This window comes from Hippoglossus hippoglossus, chromosome 16, assembly GCF_009819705.1.
Source record: "Hippoglossus hippoglossus isolate fHipHip1 chromosome 16, fHipHip1.pri, whole genome shotgun sequence".
In the NCBI taxonomy this organism is placed as follows: Eukaryota; Metazoa; Chordata; class Actinopteri; order Pleuronectiformes; family Pleuronectidae; genus Hippoglossus; species Hippoglossus hippoglossus.
The window spans coordinates 5061209-5079357 of NC_047166.1; the positions used below are offsets into that span (position 1 = coordinate 5061209).

At 43.3% G+C, this 18149-nt stretch overlaps 1 protein-coding gene across 5 annotated transcripts in view; it reads left to right on the forward strand.

Moving 5' to 3' along the window:
• Positions 1–18149, forward strand: part of gramd1a (GRAM domain containing 1A) — a 28196-nt gene that overhangs the window by 1367 nt on the left and 8680 nt on the right. For 2 of the 5 annotated variants that reach the window (XM_034611824.1, XM_034611827.1), the window contains exons 3-12: positions 2698–3782; positions 11012–11243; positions 12171–12191; positions 13094–13178; positions 13338–13441; positions 13658–13753; positions 14282–14362; positions 14906–15024; positions 15433–15742; positions 17572–17725. In XM_034611824.1, coding sequence (XP_034467715.1) covers positions 3319–3782; positions 11012–11243; positions 12171–12191; positions 13094–13178; positions 13338–13441; positions 13658–13753; positions 14282–14362; positions 14906–15024; positions 15433–15742; positions 17572–17725 — 1666 coding nt within the window. In that variant the 5' untranslated portion in view covers positions 2698–3318. Of the gene's footprint in view, positions 1–485; positions 985–2697; positions 3783–8013; positions 8474–11011; positions 11244–12170; positions 12192–13093; positions 13179–13337; positions 13442–13657; positions 13754–14281; positions 14363–14905; positions 15025–15432; positions 15743–17571; positions 17726–18149 lie in introns of those variants that run through there. The other 3 variants (XM_034611825.1, XM_034611828.1, XM_034611829.1) reach the window with 3 other exon arrangements.

An 18149-nucleotide genomic window follows, 5' to 3' on the forward strand; every position in this document is an offset into this window, starting at 1 on the left:
CCACGTGTATAACTTATAAATACAATAAGTTATAAAGAGTTTGCTCTCGAAAAAATGACTTATAATAAGACTGCCGCGTTTGTTTCCCTCGAAGTGACAAAACCAGCATTAAAATAACCTGACACCAGATCATCCAGATACAATCCACGTGTTGCTTTGTTGAATGAATCAATGAAATAACTGAAAAGTATTTGATAAAAGATCAAAGCACCTTCTCATAGATTCTGTTTGTTTGATGTTGCCACATCCACTGGACAGTTATTTCCCCGGACTGCACCACTAAGTTTAACGGAAGGGGTGTTCCTCTCCTTCCTCTTGTGGCTGTTTGTATTTTACAACACAAGTAATAACAACAAGTTCACACATTTCATATAAAGTAAGTATATATGATATATTTCTGGTTGAGCGTTTTATTTCTCACAGGTGATATTAATGATAGTTTGTTTCTTTATGTAAGCCCCACACCCCCGTCACATCCTGCTTGAATGGTCCAACTGTCTGACTTCGTTTCTTTTCGCTTAAAAAAAAACGCATCGTCTGCTAACTTTAACCCAAGTTAGCGTGCTAGCCGCGTCCAGCTAACTCCGGCGTCTGGCTGTGATAGTGGATGTGAAACCAGAGTTTTATTCTCGGGGTGTTTTTAAAGTAGAAAATGGAGGCTGGAAATGAAACCCTGTTAACCGCAGATAGTCATCTTTTCCTTTTTTTTGTGTGAGGTGGGGGGGTGGGTGTCAGGGAAGGAGGGGGGAGGGGGGGGGGGTAAACGCTAGCTTAAAAACTCCGGTGGTCTTTTTCCCCCCCCCAGTGTTAGCCGGCTACAAGCTAACGGTTAGCCGCGGCCGGCAGATGCGTCTTCACGCGTGGGACAATGTTGATGTGTTCCTGCGAGAAAGTGGATTTTAACATCGCGTCCCGCACCGTGGCTCGGCTTGTGTTCGAGGCCGAGCAGGATCACAGGAGCGGGGGGATCTCGTCCAATGGGAGGTAGGAGCTCCAGCCTCGGGTCCTCCGGGCTGTGGAACTTGTCCTGTGTGTTGTTGTTCGTGGGTTCTGTGGCGCTCGGGAGTTCGGCTGCACATCTGCACGTTAGTTCCGTGTGTCGTTTGCTACAAGTTGCAATGAACGGCAGTAATGGAGAGTGATGAACTTTCTCTCGCGGGACCAGCTGTTCCTCGACGCTGCAGGAACCCGCTGGGCTTTTTCTTCTGTAGTTTGCATTTCTCCGCGGCTGCTTTGACTGCGGTCGAGGTGCACTGTTGTGCTTTTGTAGCTCAACGTAGTTTGTAGCAAAAACAATGACGATCAGGCTGTGAGTGGCCCCAAAGGGCGAAGGCAGCGCAAGAGATTATGTCGGATTACAGTGGACCAACAAGTATGTGTCAAGATTGTTCTTGTTCAAACAGATCACAGCAAATACAGTCTGACGTCCTTTCCTTGGAAGTTGTACACAATGGAGACACAGATATTATTGTACTTCCCTAACCTACTAACCCAAATCATAACATCTAAATGCCTACAAGTCCTTACCTTAACTCTAAAGCAAGTCTCAACCCTTAACACCTCCGTTTAAAAAGTGTTGACTGGACAAAATGTCCTCACTCAGTAAGGTTTATGTTCAAAAGACTTCTAACAAACATATAAGTACACACATACGGTATTGCGCAGCCATCCCTTTTTAGGACTTTGCATGGATTTCCATTCCAAAACCTTATCCCTAACCTTAACACAATTTAAAGTTGTTACCCCAAAGCTTAACCAGGACCTCAGAAAGGACCTTTTGCCTTATTAGGACCTGACTCTGGTCTCCGTAAGGTGTCCTGGTCCTCACAAGGTCAGTATTTATGCTGGAAAAGGTCCTAAAGAGTTAACAAAAACTGAAAACTGTCTCACACACACACACACGCGCACCACACACTTTAACTTAACCTTATAACATGTCTTCACCTTAAAATTTAATGATTTACCTTTTGGGGAACACACACACAATCATTCCCTGTTGAAGGACACATCCGTAGTATGTTGTAATGTAGTGATGACCTTGGTGGCATATGAACCCATTGGAGCTCTTTATGGACAATGCATTTTCAAAGGGTGTGTTGTTTGTTTGTGTCTCCTACAGTGCCTGGTACTTGTGAGTGTGTGAGATTGTGTGTTTGTTCTTTTCTGGCCGGATCATCTTGGAAATGGCGGCATTTAGATGGAACATCTGCATTTTTTCCCAGCAACCGATAAAGAATTTCCTTGCAACACACAGGGATGACTTTCCTCTGGGTGTCTGTTGTAGTCTGCTGATACACAAACACTGACTGGTGTTAGTCAGTCCAACGGTCACAGTTTGGGCGATTTCTGAGTCACTTGAAGGGAGAAAACTTAAAGTACCATCACTAAAAGAACAAAGCAATTCTTCAAAATTGGGCTAAAGGAAAAAAGATAAGAAAGGACCCCCACCTGGAAAAAAAACCCATTGATTTGTCTTCTAACAGGAATAGTATTTCATTGCAAATCAAATCTTTGTCATATGATACCTAATATTCCCAGAATTGGCAGAGGAGACATTTTCAAAAAACAGACATAAATAGCCATAGTCCTGTTAAGGATTAATATTTCAAGAAAAAACACAAAGATTCAAAACAAAGAGGCAGTTAGATTTAGGCCAGCTTTTTTAAATGCAAAGTTTCTGCTCTTTTCACTCCTCAGGTAGCAACTTCCAGACACAGATCCGTCTTTGTCTGAAACTTCCACTCTTGCAAAGATGAGCTTGATTTTTTAAATTCAAGATTGAAGTCTGCCAAAGGGAGGAGAGGATTACTGAAGAAAAAGAGAAACATCGGACAGTTCCGAGGAGGAAGGGGCGAGGCACATAAACTAAACATAGAAGAGGGACGACGCAGCATTTTAGTTGCTCTTACCCAACATATGCACTTGAGCGGATAACTGGAAATGGATTACCTGAAAGAGAAGGCCTGACGCATAATCCGAAAGGCCCTCTCCTAGCTTCCGGCTGCACCATTGACTGTGAAGGAACACCCAACCTCTGAATGGTTTTACCAACAATGGGGAAGGAAGAAAATTGTTCACAAGAAATATGGGGAAAGTTGAATCATCTTTTTAATATGGTTAGTGTTGCTTAAGAAGTCAGTGCTGATTTTTTTTTTATACCCACCCTGTTACTAAATTATATCAAACCCAAGCATGACCGGAACACCACAGTTGGTCATGGTTCAGTCTCAGCTCTAGAGATGCAACAAGCCTATGTCTGTGCCTTAATGCCTTTTAATGTGACTAAAAGAGAACATTAATCAGTAGAGAGCTTTGAAGATGACTACGTCCTCTCCTGTGGGACCAGAAGGTATCACTCTGGCTCAGCCCATCCCTGTCCCAACGCTGACTGTCATGCCACCATCCTCGGATACAGAGTCCTGGTCTTGCTCACCAAGCCCCAGACTGTCACGCTTTGGCCGCCACAGTCGAACCCACCGCAGCAGGACCAGAACTAAGAAACGAAACGACGAAGAGCAAGGTTGCAGTCCGAAGCGGGGCAAAACGCCGAAAATTCTGATAGAGGACACTTTGGAGAAGGGCACCAATCGCCACCGAAGCCCCTCGCCCTCCCCCTCTGTGGCCACTCACATGGAAGGGGATGATCAAGGTCAGCAAAGCACTTCACAGGACCTCCTCCTGCCACCGTCTTGCTCATGGTCTCGTAGTCCCTCTCCCAGCCGCCGCTCTCGTTGGTCTCTCCGGAGCCTGCTAAGCAGAGAGTCTGACTGGGACAGCTGCAGGTTAGTGTGCTGGATTCATCCCGACCAACCAGCCAAAGATTAGAAACACTATGATGAAAGAAGTAAGGAAATAAAGTGATAGTGTGCAAATTCCTTTATTTCCTTGTGAGCAAAGGGCCCAAACTAAAGCTTATTTTTCTATCATTCGTTCAGACTCTCTCTTTGAAGAAAGGCTGACTTATCTTACAGCAGCACCACCACATAGGGTTCAACGGCTCGGAACAGTATGTCCACACTGTCAGCACTATGTTTGACTGTCCCATGGGTATTCAGTGCTTATAGCTCTGTAAAACCTCAGCCAATTTGCATGCAGGCCTACTGAGACCAGATTTGGCTGCAATGACTGACTGGAATGAGAAGCCTCTCATTTGTGCACGTTGGCTGGGAGTAAAATGGCCTCCCATCTGACAGATTTACTCTTAGTCCACTTTCCTTAACTGCCACACAAGGTCAACTATTTTGGAACAGGACAGAGTTAATTAGCTATTGGCTAAAACTAGTGAGGACAGATTACACTGTTCAAGTCCAGATTAAGCTGAGTTGATTCATGGCACACTGGGACGTCAGATGCATTAGCAGGCCAACACTGAGGTGGTAGAATTTAAGTGATAAAGCAAGAAATGCTCTTGCATCACCGTGCAATAAAAAAACAAGAAAATGTCCATCATACATTGGTATTTCCAGGAGTAGCGTGAGCTGTCGGTTTAGACGACCATTTCAAATAAGCCAAACAACAACATTATGTAGACTGTAAACAAAGAAAGTGAGACCACTGTTGGAGCAGCGAGGAAAAACAGAGCTGGGTCAGTCACAAGGAGCTAGAGGCGGGGTTAATGCGCCATTTATCCTTCCTCTGAATCATGACATCACCCTCAGCCAATGGGAGTCGGCTCTCAGTCTGATGATGTCATGTGAGTCCAATCAGAGGAGGTTCAGGGCATCACTGCAGTGGGTTTTAGAGGGCGAGCAGAGGGTGATTCTCCTGTGCTCCATATGAACAGCTGTGCCCTTGTTATTTTCATTTACACATGATTTTATTGATTGATATATTCGCTTTATGCAATGGGATTATGCATTATTCCACTATAAAGCTAAAGCTTTACTGTATATACTGTATAACTTAATAAATAAGTGATAGCCATAAAATAATTATATTACGCTATTCACACATAGCACTCAATCTCTTGTATCCAATTCTGGGTTTTCTTTTCAAAATACAACTTCTGATGCAAATTTACACTGGAAAGTTATACTGGGTTGGTAACTCACAACACACATGGCCAAATATTCAAAAAGGAAAACTAGTTCAGCAGGAAAAATATATGGAATTTTGGGCGTTGATGTTGATGTTGATACGAGGAAGTGTGTGTGTGTGTGTGTGTGTGTGTGTGTGTAATTCCTAAGATGTCGTTATCAACCGCATTGACAGAAAAATGTAATTGAGGTTTGATATCTTACAGTTTAACAATAAACTGTAAGAAATCACATACAACCAAATATGTTGAACATAATTTAAAAGTATACATATTTTTTCATAAGAAATAAACATAAATGCACGTCTTTTTTATTTTTTGAAATTACGGTTTTCATATCGGCAAACAATCTCTGAACACAAAGGCTTATATCTACCAACAATCAGTCAAGATGTTCGTAAAACATACATAAAAGGTACAAGAGGGAAATACAAAACAAACCACAAGTACCATAAAATTGAAGCACAAATAAAAGACTAAGTAAAACACAAAAAATAACATATTGTTCTAGTGGTCCTGGTCTGCCCCATTTACAAAAGACAGCTTCCTCCTCACCACTGTCAAAAAGCTGTAAAATAAATAAAATATTAACTATGCAACCGTATCTCCGCTTTTAAATTCATTGCCTAAAACCACCTTGAGTAATTTCTGTTCTCCTTTCAAGCGTTTATACAGTTTTGGTCTTTCCACTGCAGCTGAGACTGTTACGTTTCTCCCAGAACTGTGACACTAAGCCGCTCCCGTGACAGATCTTTAATTTGATAAATTTCTCACACATTAATTCAGCTGCAGGTATCTGACACAGCAGACATTTCATGTATTGGAGATTCATTTTAAAAGAACAGCCCATCTATTCTTGGCTTTTGTCACATCAGTGTGGAGAGGGTTTTTGGACTCTCTATTGATACAGTCTATAATCCTGTTCAACTTTGCCCTGATCGTGCCTGAAGCAATAGACGCTATTAAGACTCTGTAGATGGGCTGTTACACATTAAATCACTGGTGTTTCATTCCAGACTGTGGACACGACACACATTATACAGTAATCAATCATTGATAGGATTCAGAGAGGATGCTAAAAGATCTTCAATGAAAGGTTAGAGCTGTAGCTAAATGGTTTTATTGCATGGGTCTTGTGCGCTCTGCCAGTTTTACACTTCAGGGAAATTGAGGCATTGCAAGAAATGCCACATCTGCTGATATGAAAACTTGTTGCACGAGGCTCGGAAAGGCCAACGGGCCGGAAGCTTTTTCTGTGAGGACAGGGGGACGTTTTCACACCTGAGAGTCTTTGTAACACTGTTTACTTGTGATCTGGTTAGTTTCGGGTTCACACTGCAATGAAGGGAGCGGACTTAAGACTTTTGTATGACATACACATGTCCTGATGTCATCACCATGTCTACTTGATATTGATTGGGTTGCGCTGTAGACAGGAGAGCGTCTGGGCAGGTAGTCGTCTTTCCGTGAAAACTAATAAACAACGTTTCACATTTTTACTTACACAAATATGTAGACTTGTTGGCCTTTGATTCTTAAATATCGCTAATGTGTAAACTCTTATCTTATGTTATGACTTGTTTTTTGTGTGTGTCTGTTTGCAGAGGACAGTCTGAAGTGCAATTTGAAGAGTTTAAGAAATGTGTTGAAAGGACATTCTATCCGATATTTTGTTTCTTGTTACAGCACCTTTTATTTCCAGGCTACTGGACAATTTTAGATGTATTCACACATATACAAACGGTAACACATAATCATCAAAAAGAATCCGTTTTTGTACTTGACTATTATCGTCACTTTCACTGGTTTGTTTTGTATTATGGATAGTGTTTATCCTCGGCTCTTTGATTTTGCACCGAGCAGCAAACTCCTAAATATCTCAGGCATCGATCTAGTTTTCTTTTGAACATTTTCGATTGGCAGAAAGGAAAAGCCGTACGAGTAGAACATTTACATCTGGTAGTACATATAAACCCTTTAGTGTAAAATGTACATCTTGTACTTATCCTTTGAAGCTTCATTCTGTCTCTTTGCTCCATGCCCACTTGGCCCACGAAACTCTGACATTATTGTGGGCTATTGGTGAACCTCAGAAAAGCAGATTACACCGAGGGAGACAGAATGGTGGAGATGTGGGTTTGGCTCAGCCCAGTGTGGATTATGATGTGGACTCTAATCCAGAGGGATGGACTGAGAGGTTGGGGGTTGAGGGATTGGGTGGGCTCTGGGCTTTGGCCAGGTGGATTCACTACAGCAGACATGATCTCTGTAGCATTGTAGTGAACCTGTGTAGGAAAACTGCACTAAGGAGGCTGTTTGACCCAAGTTTAATGTGTTGCTGCTTTGTTATTTTGCATTGATGCCATGTTTTCCTACCAGTTTTCTTTCCCCAATTTAAAGAATTACAGTTATTAAATCTTGCTGGAAATACAGGATTGTCGTAAATGAATTGGAGAGTGAATAGGAGACGCGTCTTTGAAGCCTTTTAAATCTGCCAAGGACGTTAAGTTTTTATCTGCGTTATGTTTGTTTGTTTGTTAGTGAGCAGATTACACAAAAACTACTGGGCGGATTACCTGGAAATTTAGTGGAATGGATCAGGGATCTTTCTGTAATATTGTGTTTTTGGGGTTTTTGAATATGTTCACAATAAAACAATTCATGGATCTTGATGAAATAAATCAGATATATTTAGGGAACTGGTAATTAGTGTGTGGAATTAGTGCTGAGAGTATTTAAACTCGGTTTCACCGAATATGCACTTTACTGAGGGTCTTTCCAGTTTGTGAGCATGTGTTTCCTTCACGGGGCCGAAGCTGCATGTGAAGCCATGTTAGAATAAGACATCCGTCGCGAAGATAACCGATGGTAAATACATTGATTTAATCTCTAAACCCATATTCCACTGTCTTCATCGTCCTCCCCGCTGCCTCCACCTCGCTGAACACATGGAGCCGCCTCCTCCCCCCCTCCTCCTGCCCCCTCCTCCTCCTGTTCCTCCTCCCACCCGCTCCCTGCTTGCAGAGACGGATTACGGATGGACGCAGAGACGGCGGCCCGTCACCGGCTCCTGCTTTCGGCATAGGGAGCGGCGGTGTGTCCGGTACCTGGCTGCGAGGTGCTTGGGCGTCGGGCCGCGATGGGAAATTAAGTCCCGATCCTCCGGGGCGGTGGACGATGGTGGACGTTTCTAACCCGCCGATAAGCGAAGGAAACGAGGCATAAGAGCGGACATCCAAACCCCCCCCTCCCTCCTCCTCCGCCTCCTCCTTTTTAGCGTCTGGTTTGCTTTAGCTGCACACACACACACACACACACACACACACACACACACACACACACACACACACTGGAGACACCGGTGCAATACTGATGCAAGATCGTATAAATTCTCGTCTGAAACAACCGTGAGCAGCAACCGCCTCATGACATGTTCGAGTAAGTGTGCGTCATGGATAGATAGCAAGTGTTGTGCATGTGTTGTGCATCTGTTGTGCATGTGTTGTGCATGCAGGGAATCGGTCCCTGGTCCTCATGCACGCTTGTTGTGGTCACATAACCACAGGATCTTATATGTGTGGTGCAGACATGCTGCTAGATGCGAAACCTGCTGTGTGTGTGTGTGTGTGTGTGTGTGTGTGTGTGTGTGTGTGTGTGTGTGTGTGTGTGTGTGTGTGTGTGTGTGTGTGTGTGTGTGTGTGTGTGTGTGTGTGTGTGTGTGTGTGTGTGAGAGCGAGCTGGTGATTTGTTTATGTTCATCCTGTCTGTGCCACATCATTGACCACATCGTCTTTGCACAATCTAGCTTCTTTTGAACCAGTTGCCTAATTTCCCCTCGACCATTTTGACTCTGCTCTTGTGTGTGTTTGTGTCTGTCGAGACATAGTGTTGGTTGGGTTGTGGGTAGCCGGTGTGCTAGCTTCCCATTAGCCGGTGAGAGGACAGTGTTTACCAGGTTGAACTACACCGGCGAGAGCTATAGCAGAAGGTTTGTGTCGACAAATAATCAGGTAATGCTGCCGCTAGGCCTTTTTGCATCTGTGCTGCTGACGGATTGTAAACACGCTGACACAGATTGACATCACTCAGTGTCCTGGTCACACTCAGTCGCACCGACTGACCGCACAGCCTATTTACAGCCTCCTCTTCCCTCATGTCAAGATGGCTTAATGCTGCGTGGCAACACGCCGCCGCTCTGATCAACACGGCCTCATTAGATAAAGTCATATTTCTTTGATTATTTTCCTACAAAAGCAACTTGGTGAGATGTGGGGATGATGTCTCTTTAGCTTCAGAGGTGATTTCGTCTCATCCTCTCCTCTCCAGCTCCTGTCACTGACATCATCCGAGTTTACAGCATCTGAGCGGCACTCATTTCATTTTTAACTCCTCTATAAGAGAGGAACTGGCCCAGAAGGCACCAAGAAAACATTCTTACAACATAGAATAAGATAGAATAAGATAACTGCCACGCACTATAGAAGAGAATAGACAATTTTCAGTTGAATGTACGTACAATATGTAACTTTGGCCACAATCAAAACAATAACAAAAGAGCTAGTTTGATGATGCTCTGATAGAACCGTGGGTTCATGCGAGTCGGGAGCAGTTCGGCTCAAAGGGTCTACATGAAGTGTCGGACTCTTGGTTTGGCTTCATTATAAACTGTAGCCACATTTCATTCATAGTGTCCACTCGGGATAATGGAGCAGACAATGATAAATAGCTGCATGTGTATGTTTGAAAGACGGAGTAAACTCCTAAGATGACTGATGGTGAAAGTGACGGTTGTGTTACCTTCGGAGAAATGAGGTGCAACCATGGAAACTCTGTTGTGGCATAAATACAGCCATTCTCACGGGCCACTGACCTGGATGTGATGCTTTGGCAGCTGTAGGGTGACTCCAAAGAGACTTTATTTGTTAATTTAATCTGTATATAAGTATATAAAATGAGATGATGGTCTTGTTCTTTATACAAGTGGGTTAGGGTGCCTTTTTAAAATGTAAAATATTATAAATTGCTTTTTTTGTTGTTTCCCCATCTGCTTTTCAGTTTGTGCTAATAAGGAATAAGGAAAAGAAGAAAATACTTGTTAGTACACAAGGGAAACGATTGTTTCTGTAACAAACTATTCATTTCACCTCTGTTTTAGCAGCGTATAGAGTCATACTAACATTTTTCAGCTGTATCTATATTGTTTAGAGATGATATGACAAAAAAACATCCCTTTAGATTGAAGTGTTAATTGAAATAGATAATCAAAGATAAAAATATAGATTATACAAAATAATGGTATCAGCATGTGTATAAATATAAAGTGGTACATTCATAGGAAGACAAAGGAACATTTATAATATAGAATAGCGTGTACTTTGATTTATTTTTGTTTGGTCCATGTCCTATCTATTAACATGGAGGAGACGGGAATTATGAGCTATACTGCCGCCAGCCATCATGTGGCTATTGAGATGCTTTGGCTCCACTTTGGGGAGCTGTTCTCTTGTCCATTTTTATTAACAGTCTATATTTTAGACCCAATGTTGTCACCTTTGGGTCCTTTATGATTTATTGGAGGAAAAGGTCCTTAAAGTGCCATAAACCCCTTTTTCCAATGTGACCTGTTTGTGTACCACAGTTTCTCCAAGTGATGTAAACAGTGATTCTTGGGTTTTGTACTTAGGTCCCTTGATTGTCTGTCTTAAGGCACATTACCAAACCGCGTTAAATATCCTCCCTGTCAGGCTGCTGTACCCGTTCAAAATGAGTTCAGCTGATAACCCTGACCTTACACAGCCTTTCTCTGGTTTCCACTAGTCAGTCTGAGATGATATGCTATTATCAAATAGGAAGTGCCTGCAGCCTTTAAAAAGACGTTTAACGCACATCAGAGCAAAATTTAGCGTTTGACATATGAAACCATTTCCGCTGTTCTCCCCCGAGGTAAATCTCACTGTGTCTTTCTTCTTTCTCCAGTACGGCCAGTAACTCTCCACGCAGCACCCCTGGCAGCTCCCCCTCCCTGCGGCGCAGGGTCCTTGGGGGTGGCAGGGCCAGTGAGAGCGAGGGAGGAGGCGAGAAGAGCACAGGTGGAGGAGGTGGTGGAGGAGGTGGAGGTTCGGACAGTCCCCTGCCCTCCATTCCCTCGGCCTCCTCCCTCACGTCTGCCTACCCGCTTGCTTCTCGCCACTTCAGCCGCAATGCCAAGGTAACTCGGGATATTCACTGCTCCGGAGAATACGTTTTCCCTGTGTTCCAGTTACTACACAGGCTGATCGCTGTGTAATGTGTGTCAGCCAAAGTCTCAAATCTCTTTTATGTGATCCCAATGTCATTATCGTTCACTGGGATCATCACTAAATCAAACCTATTATTACATCGAGGCCATTTATCCTGCATTCTTGTGGTGTGTCCTCATCCATGATCAAATCCTTTTCATGATGACTTTGCAGAATTTGAACACTATAAACAGTTGTGCATGAATTAACTCATCTGGCAGAATTTCATAATAATCACCTTAAATACCAAGTATGTCTCCTCTGTCTCCAAGTCCTTGCTCATTGTGGGAGCTGTCGGGTTTCACTGTAATATTGTAAGGTCTTGACCTCACTATGAAAAGGGCCTTGAGATAATGCATCTTCTGATTTGGCGCAATACAAATAAGATACATTTTAATTGGGTTTACCAGTAAATTCTACACATTATTTTTGTACTTCCTTTACCTTCCATATTAGTGCTGTGGTGACGGCTTCTGTCAGCAGATTGTATTCAAGGATGTTTACATTAGCCTGTTTATTCTAAGTAAATTAACCTGGAGGCTGTATGTACCTGCTTTGTGTACGAAGGACTGTTCATTAACGCTGGTTAGTGACGCGTATCCTTTTGAAATGGAGACGTGCTGATAGTTTGGACAGTGCTTGGAAACAGCAAAACATCAAGGTTACATAAAACAGACTTGGCCTCGGTCTGGACTTGACTGACGGGATCACATGCATTAAATATCAAGCTGTGCTGCTTTACCAGGGCAATGAACACTCATACCTTTTAAACATTAAGTGGTGTAACCTTTTATTTTATTCCTGCTGACAAATTTGTGCACTGCTCACGACTAAATGTGCCGTTCTTTTCTTCACAGAAAATGCAGAGCTGGTACAATGTAAGTACACATTAACAAACCCTCGTTACACACTTTTTCACTCCAGGGAAAGTTGAAGGTGGAAGTGGTTGACATAGGGTTTCCTCTAAAGTGAGATTGTAGCATTAGATTTCAATGCATCTGCTGGCACCAGTGGGTAGAGTCCTGCACCAGGTCAGTTACCCGCAGGTGGAAGTTATATTTATATATATTCAAATCCACGGACACTGGTAAAAATGCAGGTGACCAGCGTGTGAGAAGAATTAGTTTTTACGGAGAAATCAGTAATTAAAACACAATATTTTTAACATCTAAATCAGCTTATATGAAGCCCAGTCAGCCGCAAGGACTTGTTTTATTTTGAAACGCGGTGACAGCACTTTTGACCCTTTCACCTCCACTCAGATAACTGTCACTACCGACAGCAAATTAGCTAGAACATGTAAATAAGTCACATTAGGACAGAAATATGCACTGGTGAATATGTTCTTAGTGGCTTTGCTGCTTGTAAAAAGTGCCACAGAGTATTAGCTTTTGACGGCAGCAAGCTCGGCACGTTGTCGCACATTGAGAGCTGCAGGAGCGAGCGCAGGAGCTGTGGCAATTCACAGACACATTCTAGAGAGACCAACTCAATGGCCTCCTTACCCCCCTTAACAGGAGGGTAAGGAGGCTATCACCATTTGGCTGACTGTGCATGTAGCATGTGTGTTTTGCAAACATAGACCAGTGCAGGACATACAGTACATCTGTGCACAGTAGTGAGCCGGGAAAAGGTCTTGAGGGGTATAAGAATATTCATTAATCAAACATAATTATGAGTATTAATTTTACAACATTAACATCTACCCAATGCGTGTTATAATGACAGTTGTGAATCAGAAGATCACGTTCTCCTTTCTTTTTCCTGTTCTCACTCTCAGGTTCTCAGTCCTACATACAAACAGCGGAACGAGGATTTTCGTAAACTCTTTAAGAAACTCCCTGACTCAGAGCGACTTATAGTGGGTGAGTGAGACAGAGACGTGTCAAAGACCAGAAGATTAAATGCTCGCCGTCACCTCTCTCTCTGTGAAGCCGACCTCTTAAATTGTTGGAATGATTCCTGATACGAGCGGTTGTGTCTCAATCCCCTGACCCCTTGTCTTTCCCTGTGTCGGCCCTCAGACTACTCCTGTGCTCTGCAGAAGGACATTCTGCTTCAGGGCCGCCTTTACCTGTCAGAGAACTGGCTCTGTTTCTACAGTAACATCTTCCGCTGGGAAACCACTGTAAGTCATGCACGCACTGTGTACACATTTGCACGGGCACGATCAAACACACGCCGGTTGTAACCTGGTTAATGTGACACCTGCAATCTGATAAGAAGTCTTTTTAAATTACTTGTTTGCAGATCAATATAGATACGCTCAGGTCCTCAGTGAGATAAGAGCGTCCGACACACACTGACGCAGATGCACTGTAAATCTGTTTCCTGCTCTGTTCAGATCACTATCCTGCTGAAAGATGTGACCTCAATGACCAAGGAGAAGACTGCGAAGCTCATCCCAAACGCCATCCAGATCAGCACTGACAATGAGAAGGTCAGACTCAAATAATACTGAACCCTGTTTGACACAGACTTTTAATTTTACACTGTTATGTATTAAATGGGAAATGGTTTGTATTTATATGGCGCTTTTCTAGTCTTGATGATGCTCTTTATAGTAAAGTTTGCCATTCACACACACATTCATACAGTGCAACTATTCGGCATGCAACTGGGGAAGACTGGGATCGAACAGCCGACTTTCTGGTTGGAGGACGACCGCTCTACCCCCTCAGCCACAGCCGCATTAACACGCCGTTATTGACAGTTCAGGTTTACGGCTTCTGCAAAAGCCTGAAAAGTGTTGGCTGTTGATTCCTTTCCCTTGAAATGACCCTTTTTTTGCTGTTGAAGCAGTTTGAAACCAGCTGACTCTACTGTATCTCGTCTGACTGACAAAGCAAACATCCCTGCAGAGGGAAACCATTCGTCAAATTCACTGTCACATTTGTCTCCCTTCTTGTCTTTCTGTCTTCCTTCCTATCCTCCCTCCTTCCTGTCACACTGGTATTTACCTCCTCAGCATTTCTTCACATCTTTTGGAGCAAGGGATCGCAGCTTCATGATGATTTTCCGTCTGTGGCAGAACGCACTGTTGGACAAGGTACAACCTCCTCTCCCACCCCCCCTGGTGGTGTGTGCTGCTGCCTGATGCGACATGGCTAGTAGTTAATGTCTCAGAATAGACCTCAGTGTCAAGAAGCAGGAAATGGCAACAAACGCAGGCTCGGGAGAACAATTTAAATCCCTGTTATTTGCCGAGTTTGAATACAGACATTTATTTGGACAGCGCTGGTGCACAAACACAGCAGATTAGAGTTAAATCAAATGGCAACAGATGGCGAGATGAAACTTTGCATATAGTGGAAACATGACCTGACTTGGCTGAGTGTCATTGTGTCACTACACAGCTTTTAGCCAGATTATTATTATTTTTTTCCAGTTACCAATGAGTTTGGGAAGTTGTAGACACAAGCCCCATATCTGGGCCCAATGGGCATCAGGCTTAGGTGGGTTTCAGACATAAAACGGACAGGTTCAGGTTGGGCTTGATTAGTTGTTTTCTCGGGTGCGGACAGAAAAATTGCACTCTAGTCTACACAGCTGTGATGTCCACTTATCCGTTTCACCTGTCTTGTTTTCACAGTCCCTATCCCCCAAAGAGCTCTGGCACATCGTACACCAGTGTTACGGCACTGAGCTGGGACTCACGAGTGAAGACGACGACTACGTCTCCCCCACCGCCGAACACATGAACGGCCTACTGTGAGTGTTCATGTGTGAAAACATGACGATATAAGGGTCTTTACATGTTACTTCGGAGCTTGATATATTTTTTATGCATCAGACATCAACACACTTTTCACATAATACTATTGATCGTGTTATGAAAAAAAAATCCACCAATGCATAATTTCTTGTGCTGGGAGAACAACAGCGAAATCAAATTGTAATTTTATTGTGGTTACTCAATGTTTAACATCCATTAAGTTTTTACTGTCCTCCGAGGCAGCCCCCGTTCTAGTTTCGGTTGTAGATAAGCACATCTCTGTGAGGGGCATGCAGATTGGAGCAGGCACCCATCTTGAGTTTTTCATGTGAGCTCACATAATATCTGCCTCAAATCCCTAAGCACTCTTAACAAACTGCATCTCCTCTCCCTTCGTTCTCCAGGCCAGGAGACGAGTCTGTGTCGGTCACAGATCTTCTGGACCTGAGCTCGGTGTCGGTTCCCTCTACGGGCAGCTCGCCCCCTCCCCTGGTGCCCTGCGGTCTTGCCAGCCCTTCCTCTGCGACAAACCTCGGGAGCTCCCCTCTCTCTTCCTCCGCCTCCTGTCTGCACGTAGACGTGGCGTCCGCATCTGCACGCAGACTCAGCTCGGACCTCATCGAACCCAGCCTAACCAGCTCCCACAGCACGTTGCCATCCACCACTCCCACCAACGCCTCTGCCTCGGCCCCGGTCTCTGCTGCTGCCTCCTTTGTGAGTGTTCTTCTTTGACGTCCACACATACTTCCACATCTGCTTCGGGGTAGGCTAATGCTCAGTTGGATCACATGGGAGTTTCCACTTTTTAAATTATTTCATTCACACCAGTTTTGCAAGAATACAAAAAGACTTTGCACCGCCCGTCATCGTTATGAATATTAAAAAAACAGGTTTCAAGACATCCTCCTGATATTTGCAGGCAGCTGTTTAGTTAGCGTTTGCTTATTCGGCAGTGATGGAGTCAATAAAGCAGAATCCACACAATGCTCTTGTAATCACACCTCATAGACAAACAAAACAAGATCAGTATCCTGAGTCTTTTCTTCCTGTCGCACTTGTAAACGTCAATGCAAGACTCAAAGCCAGATCTCGCTATCCACTGGGAGAACAAGGATTTCTGGGGTCACAACGGTCCCGTTAGCAGCAGATACAGTGAACCTCGTGAATTTCTGAATTTTATTTTGACTCAAGACTGCTAATGTGTCAGCCAGCATCACCTCCGCCTGTGTTCTTATTTCAGTGCGTCTTGTCTGACTTTTAGGAGGATTATACAAAAAGTACTGAACCAATATCCATGATAAGGTTCATTCTAAGGAATTAACCCATTAACCTTTGGAACAGGTTTGATTAAGGGGGCGTTTTTCTTATATCTATGAACTGGTGCAATTTGGGGCGGATAAGGAAAATGATCCATATATATCTGATCTCATCTAATGTAAATGCATTGTGGTGATAAAGAGCCTTTGCATTCTCCAACTGTCACACTTGTTTTCCATCAGTTTTTACATGAAAATACTCTTGTGGGTGAAACCAAAATCTGAACCTACAGCAAATATTTGTGCAGTTCACAGATTGATCTGGTGCTTTCTGTGTTTGTATAATGTCAGTATGATGGCATGTAAACAGTGGTGTCTAGCCAGATTCATGATGTACTTGCTAAACAAGTCTGATTTGTATACTCACTCCAATATCCAAGCATCAGCGGAGCTCCTTAGTTGCCTTTTTAACATGACATCACTCCTCTGGAAGATTTGTGGCTTGATATGAATTTGAGTAGGAATAGTAGTAATAGCACCTTTGTAACACAGCAGCAATGCGTAGATAACGTCACAATAGTAATAACAAAAAAAAACTGAGTGCATACCTATTCCCAACAGTCCCCTTAGGAAGCCACATTGAAATTCACTAGATCCAGATTTTTATTTGGATCTGCACCAAGTTACACAAACTCATAAATATCAGTCCCTGAAAAACATGCAATGTTAAAGAAGGAAGAAGAAAAAAAAGTCTGGGATCCGTCAACTGGTCTGGATTCGCACCAAACTTTAATGGGAGGTGTCTTGGTTACAGTCCATGTCACATAACCATCCACCTGAGTCCGGTCGGGGACTTTTGTTGTCTCCCTTCTCTCTCCCCTTGTTTCATAATTGCCTCTTTACCCTCATTTGTCCAATAAAGGCATAAAATGTCCAAAAGAATGAATTAAATCCAAGCAGAATAACTTGAAGTAATAGATGAGAACTGGGGCGTATGCTTATTAACCTGAGTATTGGCGAATAGTGCGTAGTTGTTCTTGTCGGCTTTCGCCCGCGGAATCAATCTCAATATGTGCAGATTGTGAATAATGGACTGCTGTGTCGACAGTGTGTCGGCCTCAGATTAATTAAACGGCTGCAGTGGTGTGTCTGCTCAGGCTGTATCCACACGAGGTCGACCAGCCCAGCTGAGGCCTTGTTCGTCTCAAGTCATCTGACAATGGGGTGATTTCTCTACAAACCTTTCACTGACACTCCTCTCGTGTGCTGCTTTTCTCGCTGTCTCAGAATCTAGAAGAGGGTGCGGACAGTCTGTCTGAGCTGGTCAATCACATTCTGCCCCAACCATCCACCAGTCTGGGAAACCTCTCGTCACTGGACATCACCAACGATGAGGATCTGCCCTCTGACCACAGCAACTCCTCTGACACGCATGAAGAGAGTGAGTGATTTTTGGGCATTTGTGCAAGACACCAGACAATAAATTAAAAATAATGAGAATACCAGAATACATTATAACACCTTAATAATACCATATTTAATCAAGTTATTATTTTTATTTGGATTAAGTTGTTTAAAAAATGGAGGGAAATGTCTTAAAAGTATTTGTGATGGTCTAGTCGGATGTCTTAAAGGCTGTTATACTATTTTTAAACACCTTTTTCTGTACTTATGTTGTTTTCTTAATTCACTATGTTCATTTAACGTGTCTGGATTTAATATGGATTATTCTGAGTTCTTTTATTTCCTTCTGAGTCTTTTTCCCTCGTTGCTTTCACGTCTTCTTCTTTCAACGTCAACAGTAATCTCAGGGAACTTCTTTCAAACATTAACATGGTGTGATTTTCTGCTCTGGAGGTTTATGT